General features: G+C 39.5%; 1 protein-coding gene across 4 annotated transcripts in view; it reads right to left on the bottom strand.

Annotated features, from left to right (window-relative positions):
• DOP1A (DOP1 leucine zipper like protein A) overlaps positions 1 to 17,083 on the bottom strand; it is a 76,899-nt gene that overhangs the window by 45,817 nt on the left and 13,999 nt on the right. For 3 of the 4 annotated variants that reach the window (XM_072142037.1, XM_072142034.1, XM_072142035.1), the window contains exons 3-9: positions 11,549 to 11,730; positions 11,289 to 11,459; positions 9,635 to 9,824; positions 5,313 to 5,411; positions 4,153 to 4,252; positions 2,459 to 2,568; positions 2,164 to 2,272 (exon numbers count right to left, since the gene is read on the bottom strand). In XM_072142037.1, coding sequence (XP_071998138.1) covers positions 2,164 to 2,272; positions 2,459 to 2,568; positions 4,153 to 4,252; positions 5,313 to 5,411; positions 9,635 to 9,824; positions 11,289 to 11,459; positions 11,549 to 11,730 — 961 coding nt within the window. The remainder of the gene's footprint in view (positions 1 to 2,163; positions 2,273 to 2,458; positions 2,569 to 4,152; positions 4,253 to 5,312; positions 5,412 to 9,634; positions 9,825 to 11,288; positions 11,460 to 11,548; positions 11,731 to 17,083) is intronic. The other variant, XM_072142036.1, reaches the window with a different exon arrangement.

A 17,083-nucleotide genomic window follows, 5' to 3' on the forward strand; every position in this document is an offset into this window, starting at 1 on the left:
GGCAACCACCAAACCTAAAACAACTGGTTGTCCGGAGAGCCCCGAGACCCCCATCAGAAAATGGTACCTCACCCTGCCTGCAAAGCAGGTGTAAAACGTGTCAGCACATTCACACAGGTGACCATGTACCTGTACCCCAATCACAGCAGGTACATAGGATCAAGGGAACCCTTTACTGCAGGTTCTCCAGTGTGGTCTACCTTATAATGTGTCAGCAGTGTCCAACCACAGGCCTTTATGTTGGGGAAACAGGTCAGGGACTCCATCAACGTATGAACTCACACAAATCTGATATTAAAAATTAAAGGAAAGATCTCCCAGTGGCTGCACATTTCTTCAGAGAAGACCACACTATGGAAGATTTGCAGATTACCATTTTAATGGGACATTTTAAGACACAGGAAAGAATGGGAGTATAAATTAATGAGGAGATTCAACACCTTGCAAAGTGGTCTTAACATTCATGTCCGCTTCATGACCTCCTACCTCTGACCTGGAGGCCACAAGCAGATAAGAGCCAGGGCTCATGAGTCTCGCCTCATAGGTTTTTAATGTTTTTATTGCCATCCTGTTGTAAATAAGATGTCCCTGTTTTTATCAATCTGTTGTTTTAGAGGTTTTTTTTAATATCCTTTGATGATCACTGTTTAGTGTGTATTAAATGCTGTGATCTTTCAGTTTCATGCATAACATCATGTCTGATGAAGAGAACTAGTATTCTCGAAAGCTTATCATCAAATATACTCAGTTAGCCTCAAAAAGGTATCGTCTGATTTCTTCACTCTTCTTTTCCTCTTAGCCAACAACAGATATGACAATGTATATAAAATATACAATATAAGACCCCATTACATAAGAGAAATATATATGAAGTCCAATACACAGTACTAGTCATAAACATAAGGTGGACAATGCCAAAAGCCTGATGGGTAGGAGGTATTACCTGTGGCAAAAAAGTAGTGGAGAGGGAGCTGTGGAATGAAGCCCCACACGTATCGCTACCTAACAGTAGCTTCCTCAGAGGTACTAGCTTCTTGCGGTGTGACAATTTTAAATGTGACTCCTCCATTGTTGATGCGGTATGTCCTACTTCCGATTTGTGGCCGCCGGCAAGTAAGATACGCAATCACTGTGCTTTCCGCCGGCCTGAAAATGGCTCATGTGCACTCGGTACCTAGTGAATCTAGAGACTCAAGCCTCACTGCGCCAAGTATAAATGAATCGCACAAGTGCCGTTGGTGTATGACAGCCGAGAAACATAAGCGCATACTGAAGAATAAAGCTGTGATAACCTACCCACAGACAATCGATCGTAAAGGGTGTAAAAATAGCAAAGTTGAGAAGTAAAGGGACAAGGAAGTGAAATACATGCCTGACTCGAATTATTTCATTATAACAATATGCGCTTGCATGACTTGCTATTCCCAGAATATACACGATCGTCCATTACCCATTGCCCATGCACCACACATCCACAAATATATACCATTCAAAAAAATACTGCAGATTCTCTACAGTATTATATAAATAAGAAGTTGCATTCTTCGGTATGCGCTTATGTTTCTCGGCTGTCATACACCTACGGCGCAAGTGATTCATTTATACTTAGCGCAGTGAGGCTTGAGTCTCTAGAGTCACTAAGTACCGAGTGCACATAAGCCCGTTTTCAGACCGAAACACAGTGATTGCGCATAGTGCTCGTCATTGGCCGCAAACGGGAAATAGGACATGCCGCATCAACAACGAGGAGTCACTTTTAAAAGGGGCTCACCATAAGAAGCCAGTACCCCTGAGAGAGCTACTGTTGGGTAGCTATACACGTGGGGCTTCATTCCAAAGCTCCCTCTCCACTACTTTTTTGCCACAAGTAATACCTCATACCATTAAGCTTTTGACATTGTCTACCTTATATTTGTGACTAGTACTGTGTATTGGACTTCATGTATATTTCTCTTATGTAATGGGCATACCCTCAGCTTTTATATTGTTACATAGTCGTATCTGTTGTTGGCGAGGAGGGGGAGCGGAGTTTTGTCATGTCATTGTGTGAAGGGGAATGTATGAAACACATGTAAGCATGAAATATTTAATGCAAAGTAATAACAGTAATTGCATAAGTGTCAGTCAAGTTTACCAAAATTAAAATAAAAAACAATACCATACCGAGTTCAGGTTTGTCTAGTAAACTTATGAGGATGCGGAATGGCTTTAGGTCTTGCATTAGAGCCTTCTCACTGCTTAGTTCTTTTCCCTGTAAAATTCCAACCATTGCCTGAATAAAAGAAAAGCAGAGTGAATGCATGGTCTTATATATTCTACTAGAAAATTTCCTCCAATACTAAATTTTTCTGTCTGTTATTGTGTATTGGTTGGAGAGTAAAGTGACATTTAAAGTAGCAGAAAGATATATATGAATCTGTAGGATATTAGTGCAATGTTTATGTATAAGGAAACGCACCTGTACTAAGAGGTCTTTAGAGAATGTATTAAAGTAGTAAGAGGCATGTTCTTCTGGATTGCTTTGTCTTGTACTCCTTGGTCCTATAATGATCCCATTGTTATCAAATCCTAAAGAGAAATACAAGCAGTATATGTCAGATCAACTCATTTCTGGTATTTCATGGACAACAATAAACATACATCACCACAGCCAACTCACCAGAAATGTGGTCCCCAAGAGAGCAAAAAAGACAGTATAACAATATTCATTAAATAGGAGGAACATAAGTCTTCCTGGACATTCACATAATGCTCACTACACATCTTTCCTCCAAAACACATCAAGCAATGTACCCAATACACCTTCATACCGACTGCTGTATTTGGGAGACAAACTGGTTTTAAAAGCCGTTAAATAATCTAAATACCCAATAACCTAACCATAGACTGTAAGCTCTTGAGAAGAGGGCCCTCATTCCTATTGGTTCTTATGACCATGTAATTAATAAGTAATATATCTCATTTCATTTGTGTATGCAACCCATGATCTGTAAAGTGCTACTGAATAATATGGCGCTATGTTAATAAAGATTATCATTATTAACCAAGGACATTAGAAAATAAACTAGCTAATGGTCACTCCATATGGCATCACAGAACTTGGCAAAGCAACACAAATGATGTGTTTCCAGACAGCTCCTACAGCAAGACTGTAATGAAGATTTACTGTGTACTGCACAATGTTAACCACTCTGCGCAGGTTAGCCTCTTACCACTTATTTAAGAAGCTTAATTGTTTTAATAAGATAATCCTTTAATCAGAGATTCAGGATCATTAACCAATAAAGCAATGCAGTACAGAATACTCTACACAGGCAGTCCACAACTTAAGGAAACCCAACTTACAGACGACCCCTAGTTACAGATGGACCCCTCTGCCCACTGTGACCTCTGGTGAAAATCTCTGGAGGCTTTACTTCAGACCCAGGCTGCAATGATCAGCTGTAAGGTGTCTGGAATGAAGTTTTATTGCTAATCCTTGGTCCCATTACAGCATAAAAATGCTGAAAATCACTGGGACAAAATAAAAAGTTTTGTGGCGCAAGGGATATAGCACACTCAGTATAGGTGGTGCTCAACGAAGGCTTCTCATTCCAATAGCATTAGACAAGGAGCATGGCACACACCAATTCATATATTTTTCCTTTTTTTATTTACATAGATGCAGAAAAAACATAAGCCTTGACCATAATATGTAGCAAATTATTTACATATAGTAAGCAGATCTCAATTGGCACAACGTTTCGGTCATCTCGCCCTTTGTGAAGTATAGATCTGAAATTTAGTATATGCAGAAGCTGCGAGTGGTGAGGAGAGGGCCCTCGCCTCACCACTCGCAGCTTCTGCATAAACTTAATTTCGAGATTACCGAAACTTTGTACCAACTTTGATCTGCGTACTATTTGTGAATAATATGCTACATATTATGGTGAAGACTTAAATTTTTCTGCATTTATGCAAGTAAAAAGAAGGAAAAATATACGAATTAGTGTGCGCCACGCTCCTTGTTTTAAAAAAAATTATAAAAAATTGTCCGGAGTTACAATTATAAAATATACCACACAAATTCAACTTACGTACAAACCTAAAGAACATATCTTGTAAGTAACTCGGACTGCCTGTACTGGTACAAAACTAAAACCTTCTGCTCACCTAGCAGCCAGGCATAGAGCCTCCGATTCAGCGACATATCTCTCCGTAATACCACACGCAAAGCCGCGGACAGGATACGAATCATGTCTGGACGGGTAGCCTGGGCAAGTATGAGGGACAAAACACAATGAGGAAATAATACAGCTAAATAAATACTTTAAACCTGCATCTGCTGACTGGCATCACTCAGATTGCTTGTTATAAGCGGCAAGTAATATATGCCAATATGTAATGCCAAGTATATTATATATATATATTTATTATTTTATGAGATATATATATAAATAAATGTTTTGTTAACACTGTTCATTGAGCTTCCAGTGTATCATACATTATGGTATTCCCAGCAAGTGCACTGTGTATAGTGGGTATAGATATACGCATATGACTGTATCTTTTCATGATATGACTTTTTGTTTGACTCCCTTCCAGGGAGTGGGACCTGGTGAGTGTTAAATAGAGTAGTCATTTATATATTTATTCTATACTAACTTAACTAAAGTTGTGGTTATAGAGTCAGTTACCATTTAACAAGACCCTGATCCATACAACATTTGTATTTCCCCCTAATAAGGTGAAGTATTGTGACTGAGAACACTGGTGGCAGAAATTGGCTTATAGGCTTTAACCTACCCTTTACATGAGGAAATTGTTCCTAAGTGACATATGGAGTAAGAAGCTTAATAAGATCTAGAAAAAGAAGCCTATTCAGAAGGAGAAACACTAACACAGAGCCTGTGCACGATAGAGAATTGTTAAAAATAGACCTATTATATAAGACAATGGTGGCAAAAACACAGCCACCAAAGGAAAATACTAATATTACTGGTGAGACGACTTGTTGTCTGCTTCTGGGATAATGTAATGTTTGTTGTGTTATCTTTCCTCCCAACGATATCTGATTAGGAAAAACTATGGGATAAGGTAACATGCACCACCAGCTCTTTTACTGTACTACAGCCTCTGGTGCATATACTGTATAGGAAACAAAACACGTCCATTAAAATTACAAACAGAACTGGTCAGGGCTACTTGGGACACTAAACCAGATACTTGACCATAATAAGTAGATGTAGTTTATTTACTGTTCCACATCGCCCAATTAGTTTCCATTTTAAACTTACAGTTACAATAATGAAAAAGAAATCTTATATCAATACCTGACTCATGTGAAAGGGGAAGCAAAAGAGGATAAGGTCTAAAGTGCTTCTCTGGACCAGCACACTGGAGTCCTGGACAGAGGTGCTAACTGCTTCCACCTACAAAACAAAATGCATACTTATCCATAGAAGTTAAAATTTTTCACCACTGTATTGAAGAGCTGTAGTCCACTGTAGTTTAAAGAGGTATTCCAGGAATATGCCTATTTTGTACACAAAAGGCTACTCAAAATATAAGCTAATATGTAATTAGTTGTTAATTAAAATTTTGCTTCCCTTAGATGAAAATGCTGTGGACATAGACTGTAATGAAGAATTAAAATGCTACTGGGCCTTTAATCAGTCCGTTGATTTCCTCTGCGGGAGCATTGATTTCCTCTGCGGGAGCATACACAAAACATAAGATGGCTGCTGGTCACATGTTAACATCACATGTCCTGCACCTGCCTGGGCAGGTCATGTGATCATCACCAAGTTTGGCTGTAGTTGGTTGGTTGCAGTGCATTCAGTATGGACAGTGTTGTGGTGATGTGCAGGGATGGGAGTTACACATCATTACTATAGTAACAGAGCAAGAAAGTCTGTTACATCATCCCTGGAAGCAGATCATAAGAGCTAGGAGGAGTTACTGAGAACTAAAGGGTCATGGGACTTGTAGTTTCCAGTGGCGGCCATCTTAGTGATAACTCTGCATACTTTAGAGAGGCTATAAATTGTGTAAATCATAAAATAAAACTACTTAAGCTCCATTTTGTGACTAATGACATTGAGTTTTGTTATATTCATTTATTTATAGCATCATAGGTTTTCTTATCAGACGTTCATATTCCCAGAATACCCCATTAAAGGAGTTTTCCCATCTTATAAATTGATGGAGAATTTGCTATCCAGCACTATGCCATTGATTTATAAAATAGGAATACCCACTTTAAACAGAACCTGTCCGTTTACACCTAATGTAGGATTGCATAGCCTTTTTAATATTATCTCCCAATCTGATTTTATAAATAACTTACTACTTTCACTCACTTTTAAAAAATCATAAAAGTATACCTGGCTCCCTGCCTGCTAACTGCATTGAGTCAGGGAACATGGAGTCATCAGCATCATCTCCTCTCTGCTCTGCTAACTCTTTGCATCTTCCTCCCTCCTACATACATGAAGTTTGCTTGGAGCACAAGGTCAGGGAAAGGAGGAAGATCTAGTGGAACAGAGAGCAGATATTGATGTTGATTCAGGCATTGTAAAAGACACCCATGTGGCTCGATGCAGTTTGCTGGCAAGGAGCCAGGTATAGTTTTAAATAGTTTTAAAAGTAAATGGAAAAAGCAATGTTAATTATTAAAGCAGATTGGGAATTAGTATTAAAAAGCCTATGGGAACCTGTCAGTTGTAGAATCCTGATTACAGGTTCACTTTAAATTGCTTTTACATCTTTCCAATCCATTATCAGCATCAATGTGCCTTGTTGTGCTCCAACTTCAAATAAGACTCCTATTTTGCTACACAGAATTTGTGTGCAGGTAGCCTAAAGGCTTATTCACACTGACTTTGTTTTTCAAGTGAGGGAAGGCTCTAGATGATAGGTCCGTTTATTTCCTTGATGATGCTGGGGAACCAGGTGTTACGTTTTCTAGCCATTGTTAAAGCATTCAGTTTTTTTTGCAAAAAAAAAACCTCAGAACAATGGAAGTGAAAAAACAAAAAACAAACAAACACTAATGTGAAGACAAAACGGAAACAACATACAAAAAGGAAACGCTACAAACACACCAGTTTAATCCCTAAATTAACAATATTTAAATTAAGTACACTTTATTGTATTCAGGAGTCAGTGTTACATGGTGCACTTAATCTGCCTCCAAATTCGACTACAGCTTTCCCCCACCATCAAAGTTTTAAAGGGGTTGTCCACTTGAGCAAAAAATTGATATTGTTTGCGTAATAAAAAGTTATAAAAGTTTTTTCAATATATTTTCTGCATCAACTCCTCATGGTTGTCTATATCTCCGATTGCTATCTTTCTACAGAAAGCTTCTAAGTTTAATAAAAGTGACTAAAAACCAGTCCATGGTCATGTGATGTCACACAGGTGTATGGCTCGTTATTACACACAGATCTAATTACTCTCTGTCATACTAGCGACCTGTACACCTGTGTGACATCACATGACCACGGACAGATTTTTATTTATTGAAAGTAAACATAGAAGATTTTTATACAATGACAGCAAGCAGAGGTCTAGAAAACTTTGAAGAATTGATACAGAAAGGCCCACATTTACTAAGAATTCTGTGCCACTTTTCTGGCGTAGACTGCACATAATTGCATGTGTAAACTACAGGCAGTCCCCTACTCAAGAACTCCCGACTTACAGATGACCCCTAGTTACAAACGGACCTTTGGATGTTGGTAATTTACTGTACTTTAGCCTAAGGCTACTATAAACAGTTATAACAGTTATCAGAGGTGTCTGTAATTATGATTGTTAATCCTGCTTCTTATGACAACCCAACATTTTTAAAATCCAATTGCAAAAGAGATCAAAAAAGGTTGTCTGGAGGTACAATTATAAAATATACAGTTCCGACTTAAAGGAAACCTACCACTTAAAAGTGGTAGTTCTTACACACAGATACGTGGCACCAGCTCAGGGTTAGCTGGTGGCGGAGCATATTTTTATGAGTAGAATAAAGCCCCTATCGCCGATTTATAAGTTATATTAACTTATATCTCGGTGCACCGCTCTAGGGCACGGCGCACCATGCGTGCGCCAGATTCTGAAGTGCTGGAGAGCCGGTGACGTCACTAAGCTCTCCGGCACACGTGCGCCTGCGCAACTTGGCACGGCCTGTTTCCCCATGCTAAGTTGCGTAGGCACGCGTGTGCTGGAGAACTCGGTGACGTCACCGGCTCTCCAGCACTTCAGAATCTGGCGCACGCATGGTGCGCCATGCCCTAGAGCGGTGCACCGAGATATAAGTTAATATAACTTATAAAATCAGCGATAGGGGCTTTATTCTACTCATAAAAATATGCTCCGGCACGTGCCATGTATCTGTGTGTACGAACTACCACTTTTAAGTGGTAGGTTTCCTTTAAATGCAAACCTAAAGAACCTATCTTGTACATAACCCAGGGACTGCCTGTACTTGCACATGTATTTCTGAAGTGTTTCCGCCAGTATTGTGTCGCAGGTATACTGTGCATGCCACAATACAATACTGTGGAATGTTCCGGAGGACATTCGCACCACATTTATGTTGGCAAGTCTGACATGTTGATCCATTAAACGGGGTGCACAAAAAAAAAAAAAAAAATGGGTGCACTCAGTTTAAGCATTTTGTGTGCACAGGAAATAATGAACGCGCACCATTTTTTTTTTTTTAATTATTATTAATCTTTGCACATTTCTCTACTTTTAATAGATGTGGGCCAAATTATATTGGGAAATTGGATAATGTTTCATTACACAAGCAACATCAATTATTTGCTGAAAGTGGGCAACTTCCCATTTATCATGTATCTATTTACATACATTACAAAACTCCTTTATTGCAAAAGCAACTTATACAGCATGTTATTTGTTAGACACCAGGCCCCTTGACAAATGACAGATGTCATAATCCTATTTACTGATTTATGTATATTAAGGCCAACTCTCATCCTTATATATATGTATACAGTCTCTTGTTAGGCTCAGGGCAATACAATTCAAGAATAAACAATTAGGAATATAAATTCAGAAATGAATAAGGCTGCAAACACAAGGGTTATTCAATGTTCTGAGACTTCCATGTATGATCAAGTAACAAATTAAGAAGACTTAGAATGAATAAATAGGGTCATGTGACAGTGATGAGCATGGATGGCAGAGAGCCCATGTCTCATTAATATACATGGAGAACAGAACACATGCCATCCACAGCGTTACACACCACCAACACCGCAATAAATGACCCAAACCGCGTCGCTTTAAAGATAATTGAAAAAAATCTTCCAATGACATAGTGATGAATTACACTGTAATGTTAATGATGCTTAAAGTGTAATGGGTTTCCGTGTGCAGTGTATAGAGAGAACCATATATAAGCTATTATAACACTAGAACTATGCAATCTGTAAAACAATTGAAATGATAACACACAAATTAATTCAAATATAAAACCAAAGCCAGAAGTGGATCAAGCAGTAATGAGAAGTAGAAGTCTACCTTTATATTCCCCATTCCTCTAGGACTGGCTCCTGACTTTGGCTCAAAAACAAAAAGCCTGAATAAGGTAAATGGTTTGGGTGAACAGCAGCACAATGGCAGTGCTTACCATTAACTCAATGTCACTCCCAATGATGTAAAGCTGGTCTTCCATTGATAGTTTCCTATTCAGGTGGGATAGGACATAGGTAATGCCAGGCAGGCGCACTGCAGGGCTGGTGAGAAGACTGCCCCATAGAGCACTGTAGAAGGCCGACTGCTCCACTGCTGCCGCCACCTTCTCCAGAAGGGTGTTTGTTCTAAAAGAGGGAAATCATATCACAACTCATTCATTGTTTCTCTGTAACAGTAGAACAGTAAAACGTATATACTCAAGTATAAGCGGAAGCCCCAAATTTTACCGCAAAAAAAACAGGGAAAACCTATTGACTCAAGTCTAGGGTGGGAAATGCACTGGTCACAGCCTACCCCCAGTATATAGCTAGCCAGCCTCCTGTATATAGCCAACCACCTCCCAGTATAAACCAGCCAGTTCCCTATATATGGCCAGCCAGCCCCCAGTATTTAGCTAGCACCTTCCACAAGTTTAAAGCCAGAGAGTCCCCTAGTATATAGCCAGCCAGCCCCAGTATAAACCAGCCAGCCCCCAGTAGTTAGCTAGCCCCTGCCCCAAGTTTAAAGCCAGCCAGTCCCCCGGTGCGCAGCCAGCCAGTCCCCCGGTGCGCAGCCAGCCAGTCCCCCGGTGTGCAGCTAATGCACACAGACCTGGCTCTAACGGGTCCTAACGGGTCTAACGGGTCCTCTCAGGAAGAGGACTTGAGGAGGGGTGTTGGAAAGGCGAGTACAGACTTTATTTCTTCATTTACTCGAGTAGAAGTTGAATGGTTGAATTTTTCAGAACAATTTTTCTCGTCTTATACTCAAGTAAATACAGAATTTAATGGTAAAAAAAATGTATCAGTAACAACAATCTTAAAATCTTTTATACTTTAATCCAGGTTATAAAAACAGATAGAATTGAATTAAACAAATATAGTTTTTATATATGCAATAAATAGACTGTAAGTTCCCAACAAAAGAACAAAATATGGTTTTGATGGGATTTTTTTTTTACGTTCTGAAAGTAATATACTAAAATTTAAAGTTCCAGATAGTAGCACAGAATAAGTCCATGTTAGTGCTAAAATAAAATTACATGGATGTACACTATCTCCACTTCCAATGACAGTACAGGACTGCAATTCTGCAGGGAAGCAGGGACTCCGAGCTTTCTACATAAATATCATGCAGTTCTGCTCCCATCACAGTTTGGTCAGTCCATGAAATTCAACACTGAACAATGTCATCTGAAAGAGCCCTAAGACGAATGAGAATGGAGAAGTGGTTGTGTATATGTCATCATTCTGAAATTATGGTGAAAGCAGGAGGCTGATGGCTGCCAAGAAAGCAATAATAAAAACCTGGGTACAGAGGGTTTTCTCAGAAAATAATAATAATAAGAGAAAGGAGTATTTATCAAAATGTACATAGAGGAGAAATCAAACAAATGCCTCATAGACACTGGGCACCCATCAGTGTTAGTGTAAGTTCATGGGCTCAGTAAAATTATGTGTATATTTTTGGATGGAAATCTAAAGGTACAAAGGTATAAGTGAAAAAAATGTAAAAAATCCAAAGCTTCCTTTATGCTCATGTGATCACCAATACCAATGGCAGTTTTTATATTAATTTTAGCACAGTCAAATTCATACAATGGTGCTTACCTGTCATAATATTCGGAGCCCTCCTCCAAGCCAGGGAGAATACCAGTGAGCAATCCTTGTAGGCCAGGTTTTAAGGTCTTACCCAGAGGTAGGTAATACATTTCATAAAGACTAAGTAATACCGGTTTGACAGACATTGCAGCATTTGTGAGTAGAGGAAATAGGCCGGCACTGTAAAGAACGTAGGATAATAGATTATATATACACACACACACACATTTATAAATTATATATAATCTTACGTGTAAATTACCAATTACCTGTACAGAAAGAGGTCTTTTGCCAGGCGCTTTGGTCCAATGATTTTGAAAATGATTTCGTAGGTTTCTAGAGCTTTCCTGTGGACGCCCCCTGGCAATGCAGGATGGAGACATTGTGCCAGTCGTTTTCCTATGGTTAACTTTTTAGGAACGACTTGATATTTTGCATTATTTTGTAAAACCTGTTAACAAAGGACAACTACTGTTTTACTGGCAGCAGGAAAAGGATATGAAAAAAAACTTCCCCATAACAGTATATTGAGCCATTTCTGTCAAGCCTAGTGGGAAATACTAAATTATAAATGCCCATCTAGATTCAGTAGGCAGACTACACTTACAAAAGGATCAGTACTTGCTGGAATCAAAGGCTAGAAATAACATGGAAATACAGTGGGTATTGAAAGTATTCAGACCCCTTTAAATTTTTCACCTGTTTCATTGCAGCCAATTAGCAAGATCAAAAAAGTTTTTTTTTTTGCTCATTTAAAAAGGGACATTCCCATGAAGACAAGTTTCTTACATGCACTAAGGATAACATAGCGTATAAACACTCGAGTATAAGCCGAGACCCCTAATTTTACCACCAGAAACCTGGGAAAAACCTATTGACTCAAGTATAAGCAGAGGGTGGGAAATACATTGGTCACAGTCTCCTAGTATATAGCCAGCCCTCCATCCCCCAGTAGAATATAGCCAGCCCTCCATCCGCCAGTAGAATATAGCCAGCCCACCATCCCCCAGTAGAATATAGCCAGCCCTCCATCCCCCATGTAGAATACAGCCAGCCAGCCCCCATGTAGAATACAGCCCGCCCGCCTAGCACATAAAAAAAAAAAACCTTACATACTCGCCCTCCGGCGCCCTAAGGCTCGTTGCGGCTCCTCTTCTGTCTTCTCTCTACTCTATTAGCCAGCGAAGACGCTTCCTTGCGACCTGCTGGCCGGCGCAACACTATGACGTCATCAGCGGCTTCATCATAGCGTGCGCTGGACGGCACATCGCAAGGAAGCGTCTCCGCTAGCTAATAGAGCAGAGAGAAGACCGGAGAGGAGCCACCAGGAGCATTGCAGCGCAGGAGGGCGAGTATGTAAGTCTATTTTTTTAATTAACTTGTGTATAAGCCGAGGTTATACACGAGTTTATACGGTAACACATTTTCTAATTCACTGTTATTAACAAAAATACAGTATTTCACAGATATAACTCCAACCTGTCTCTATAAGTCCTGGTGTACACAATTCCAGTTGCCCCTAGACACGACCCTGTAACTTCTGACTTAGGGCCGGGGAAGCCATCTTGAATTTCTGTGTGACGGCCGTGCTGCTGAGCTTTTTTTTTTAAAAAAATGATCCTAATTCTTTCATTTATATAGCGCACACAGATTGGCAAGCTCTGTGTAGCGCTGAGTAAATTTGATCCCTGTCCCCGTGGGTCTCACAATCTAATCAACCTACCAGTATGTTTAGGAGTGTGGGACGAAACCGGAGGAGCCGGCAGAAACCCACGCATAACAGGGAGAGAACATGGGGCTGTAAAGCTAATCACTAAGCCACCATGCTGCCCTAGTTTCTTTGTCTCTGCCCTGTAGTACAGGATGGAGTTCACTCACTGATGCACACTGAGACACAGAATCTAAGTTCCTGCCAGCATCAGCAGCCAGAGGAGAAGTACAGGCTACAGACAAGTTATTTATCTGGGGAGACACAGCAGGAAGGTACAGCAGATCTAATGTGTTGTGGAATAGAGGAGATGTAGCAGGCTGACAGCGTGTTACAGGCATTTAATGGATCTCATCTCTGATCTGTCTCATCTCTCTTTCAATGTGCCAGATACTAGTATATTGTTAAGAAGCCAGATGACATTGTATTTAAACCTTGTACCCTGATAATGTAACCATATGTTCAGCTCACAGAACGTGTCTGCTTAGAGAGTCCCCACCCACACCCTGGAATATTGCAGTGACCTGCATAAGGAGCGATAGGAGCTAAACAGCAATAAAACTGAGTAAAATTATGAAGTAAGGGGTTAAAATTTATCTTTATTGTGTTAACATCACTAGGGGATTGAAATTTGACAATTTTTAAAACCCCTTTAATGTACACTCTGCACCCCATATTGCCAGAAAATACAGAAATGTAGATAGTTTTGCTAATTTAAACAAGAAACCCTGAAATATCACATGGTCATAAGTATGCAGACCCTTTTCTCAGTATTCAATAGAAGGACCCTTTAAACAGATGCAGCCATAAGTCTTATTGGAAATGATGCAACAAGTTTTTCACTCCTGGATTTGGGGAACCTCTGCCATTCTTCCTTGCAGATCCTCTCCAGTTCCCTCAGGTTAGATGATGAACATTGGCAGAAGCAGTTTTCAAACTTCTCCAGAGATGCTCAATTGGCTTTAGGTCAGGGCTCTGGCTGGGCCAGTCAAGAGTGGTCACAGAGTTGTTCTGAAGCCACTGCTTTGTTATTTAGCTGTGTGATTAAGGTTATTATCTTGTTGGACAGTGAACCTTCGGCCGGGTCTGAGTTCCAGAGCACTCTCAAAGAGGTTTTCATTCAGGATCTCTTGGCCACATCTTTCCTTCCATTGCAACCAGTCCTCCTGTCCCTGCAGATGAAAAACAACCCCATGGCATGATGCTGCCGCCACCATGTTTCACTGTTGGCAGGTGATGAGCAGTTCCTGGTTTTCTCCGCACATACAACTTAGAATTTAGACCAAAAGGTTCAATCTTCGTCTCATCAGATCAGAGTATCGCATTTCTGAAAATCTGGGGGTCCTTCTGTATGCAGATTATTATTTGTCTTGCACTGAGGAGAGGATTCTGTCTGCACAATCTGCCATAAAGCCCCGAGTGGTGGGCTGCAATGATAGTTGACTTTGTGAAACTTTCACCCTTCTTCCTACTGCATCTCTGAAGATTAGCCACAGTGATCTTGGGGTTGTTCTTTACCTCTCACACTAAGGCTCTTCTCCCATGATTGCTTAATTTGGCTGGACGGCCTGGTAGAGGAAAAGTTGTAATCGTGCTGCAGAACTTCTTTTGTAACCTTGGCCAGATCTGTTCCTTGCCACAATTTTGTCTCCGACTCCTTGGGCAGTTCCTTAGACCTCATGATTCTCATGTTCTCTGACATGCAGTGTGAGGTCTTATATAGACTTGTGTGTTTTTATCCTAATTAAGTCCAATCAGTTTAATTAAACACAGCTGGAGTGTCACAGCAAAGGGTTTGAATATTTATGATCATGTGATATTTCAAGTTTTTCTTATTTAATAAATTAGCAAAAATATATAATGGGGTGCAAATTGTACATTGATGAGCAAACTTGATTTTACCAATTGGCTGCAAAGAAACTGAGTGAAAAATGTAAAGGGGGTCGGAAAACCTTCCATACCCACTGTACATGTATTTCTTCCATGCATTTGTCCTAACTTTGCTGGTTGGATGACACTTCTTTGCCTTAAGTACTTAGTAATACTGGCGTGCGGAGCCTACAAGCCGCCAATGTTCACTAGAGCCTGCCACAAGGCAGGATGGGTTTTGCTAACAGGGAGTTGCAGGACGCTTAGCCTGTATGGAAGCAGCCGATGGAGAAAAGCTTTGACAGGTAGTGACTGATCTTCTTCTTTTTAAAGGTTCTACAATCATGTGCTATTGTTTTTCTCACAAGTGGACCACAGTACTCCATAGACGTCAATAGGACCACAAAAACCAAAATAAAAACTGATGGCACACGTGTCGGTCAATGTGCAATTGTTCTTTTCTTGTTGCTAGGGAAACCTTCCTAGGGGTATTAACAAGTAATGCAGGTAATGGATGGAGAACTAACTTTAAAACAAACACAATACAGACAACACGTGGACTGCATACGGACTGTTATGTTGTGGACGTGTACAAGTTATGCTTGTTAATCTTATGTGTATTTTTGCATGTAGTATTTGTAGTCTTAAAGTTGTAGCTGTACGTGAGAACTTCATTTTCCTGTTCAGGGATTTATAATGGCAATGAATAAGAAAACTCTATGGTCAGCTTCACCTCAAAGAACTACAGTATAATAAAATTAATCACCGTTAGAGAGTATAAATTGAATTTTATTGTACAAACCTCCTGATGATAACATGATAAAGGCAGTCCCCTACTTAAGAACACCCAACCCCTAGTTAAAAACAGACCTCTGGATGGTGGTAATTTACTGTACTTTAGCCCCATTCTACCAAAACAGCTACAAACAGTTAACCAAAGGTTTCTGCAATGAATCTTTAATGTTAAACCTGGTTCTTATGACAACCCAACATTTTAAAAATACAATTCTCAGAGACCAAAATTTTTTTACATGGGTTACAATTATAAAATATACAGTTCTGACTTTTATACAAAATCAACTTAAAAACAAACCTACAGAACCCATCTTGTAATATTTTTACGTTACGGTGAGTGGGGGGAAAAAAAAGATGCTAAAAATCCAAAATAAAAAATTGATGATTTTGTTCGTGTCCCCCTTGAAATAGTTAATAAAAATCTCATGAATAAGCTATAGACCCCCAAAATGAATTATCTATACATTGTATCTCACCCAGTAAATAATAAGCCCTCATATGTTCGCATTACTAAAAAAAATTAATTTATAGGTCGCACAATGTGACAATACAAATCTGCTGCGAATGGCACTGCTTCCATCCTATGCTCGGCCGTGCGCCCTTACAGCAGTTTACCACCACATATGGGGTATCAGTACACTCGGGAGGAATTGGGCATCAAACGTTGCAGAGCGTTTCATCATTTAATTTATTCTGAAACTGTCAGTTTTGGCCTAAATGAATGTATTTTCCAAAAAAATTCCATAGTTTCTAAATCACAGGTCCATATTGTTTTAACCCATGTGAAACACTTAAAGGGTTAATAGACTTAATAGAAGTTGTTTTACATATGTTGAGGGGTGAAGTTTCTATAGTGGGTTAATTTATTGGGTTTTACTATTATTTAGGCTTTTCAAAGTCACTTGAAAGCTGAGTTGTCCCTCAAAATGTGAGTTTTGGCGATTTTCATGAAAATAAGAAAAATTGCACCTAAATTTCTGCGCCTAATAACATCCTAGAAAAATGAGAGGACACATAAAATATCATCCCAACATAAAGCAGACATTCCGTAAATGTTAATTATCAAGCTTTTTGGGTAGTTTTACTTTCTGTCTGGAAAGCAGAACATTTCAAACTTGGAAAATGAAGAATTTTTACAAACTTTTGCCAAATTTTCACTTTTTTTCAGAACGAAACGCAAAACTTATCACTTAAATTTTATAACTAACATGAAGTACAATGTGTCACGAGAAAACAGTCTCAAAATCACCCGGATATGTTAAAGCGTTCCGAAGTTATAACCAATTATCGTGAGACATGTCAGATTTGAAAGATCGAGTCTGGTCATTGAGCTGAAAACTAGTGTCGGTGATAAGGGGTTAAGAGGTCACATTCAATGAAATCAATAGCCATTTCAATCCAAAACATCCTAACACGGCAAGTTACATGGAAA

This window comes from Engystomops pustulosus, chromosome 3 (assembly GCF_040894005.1).
Source record: "Engystomops pustulosus chromosome 3, aEngPut4.maternal, whole genome shotgun sequence".
Taxonomy (NCBI): domain Eukaryota; kingdom Metazoa; phylum Chordata; class Amphibia; order Anura; family Leptodactylidae; genus Engystomops; species Engystomops pustulosus.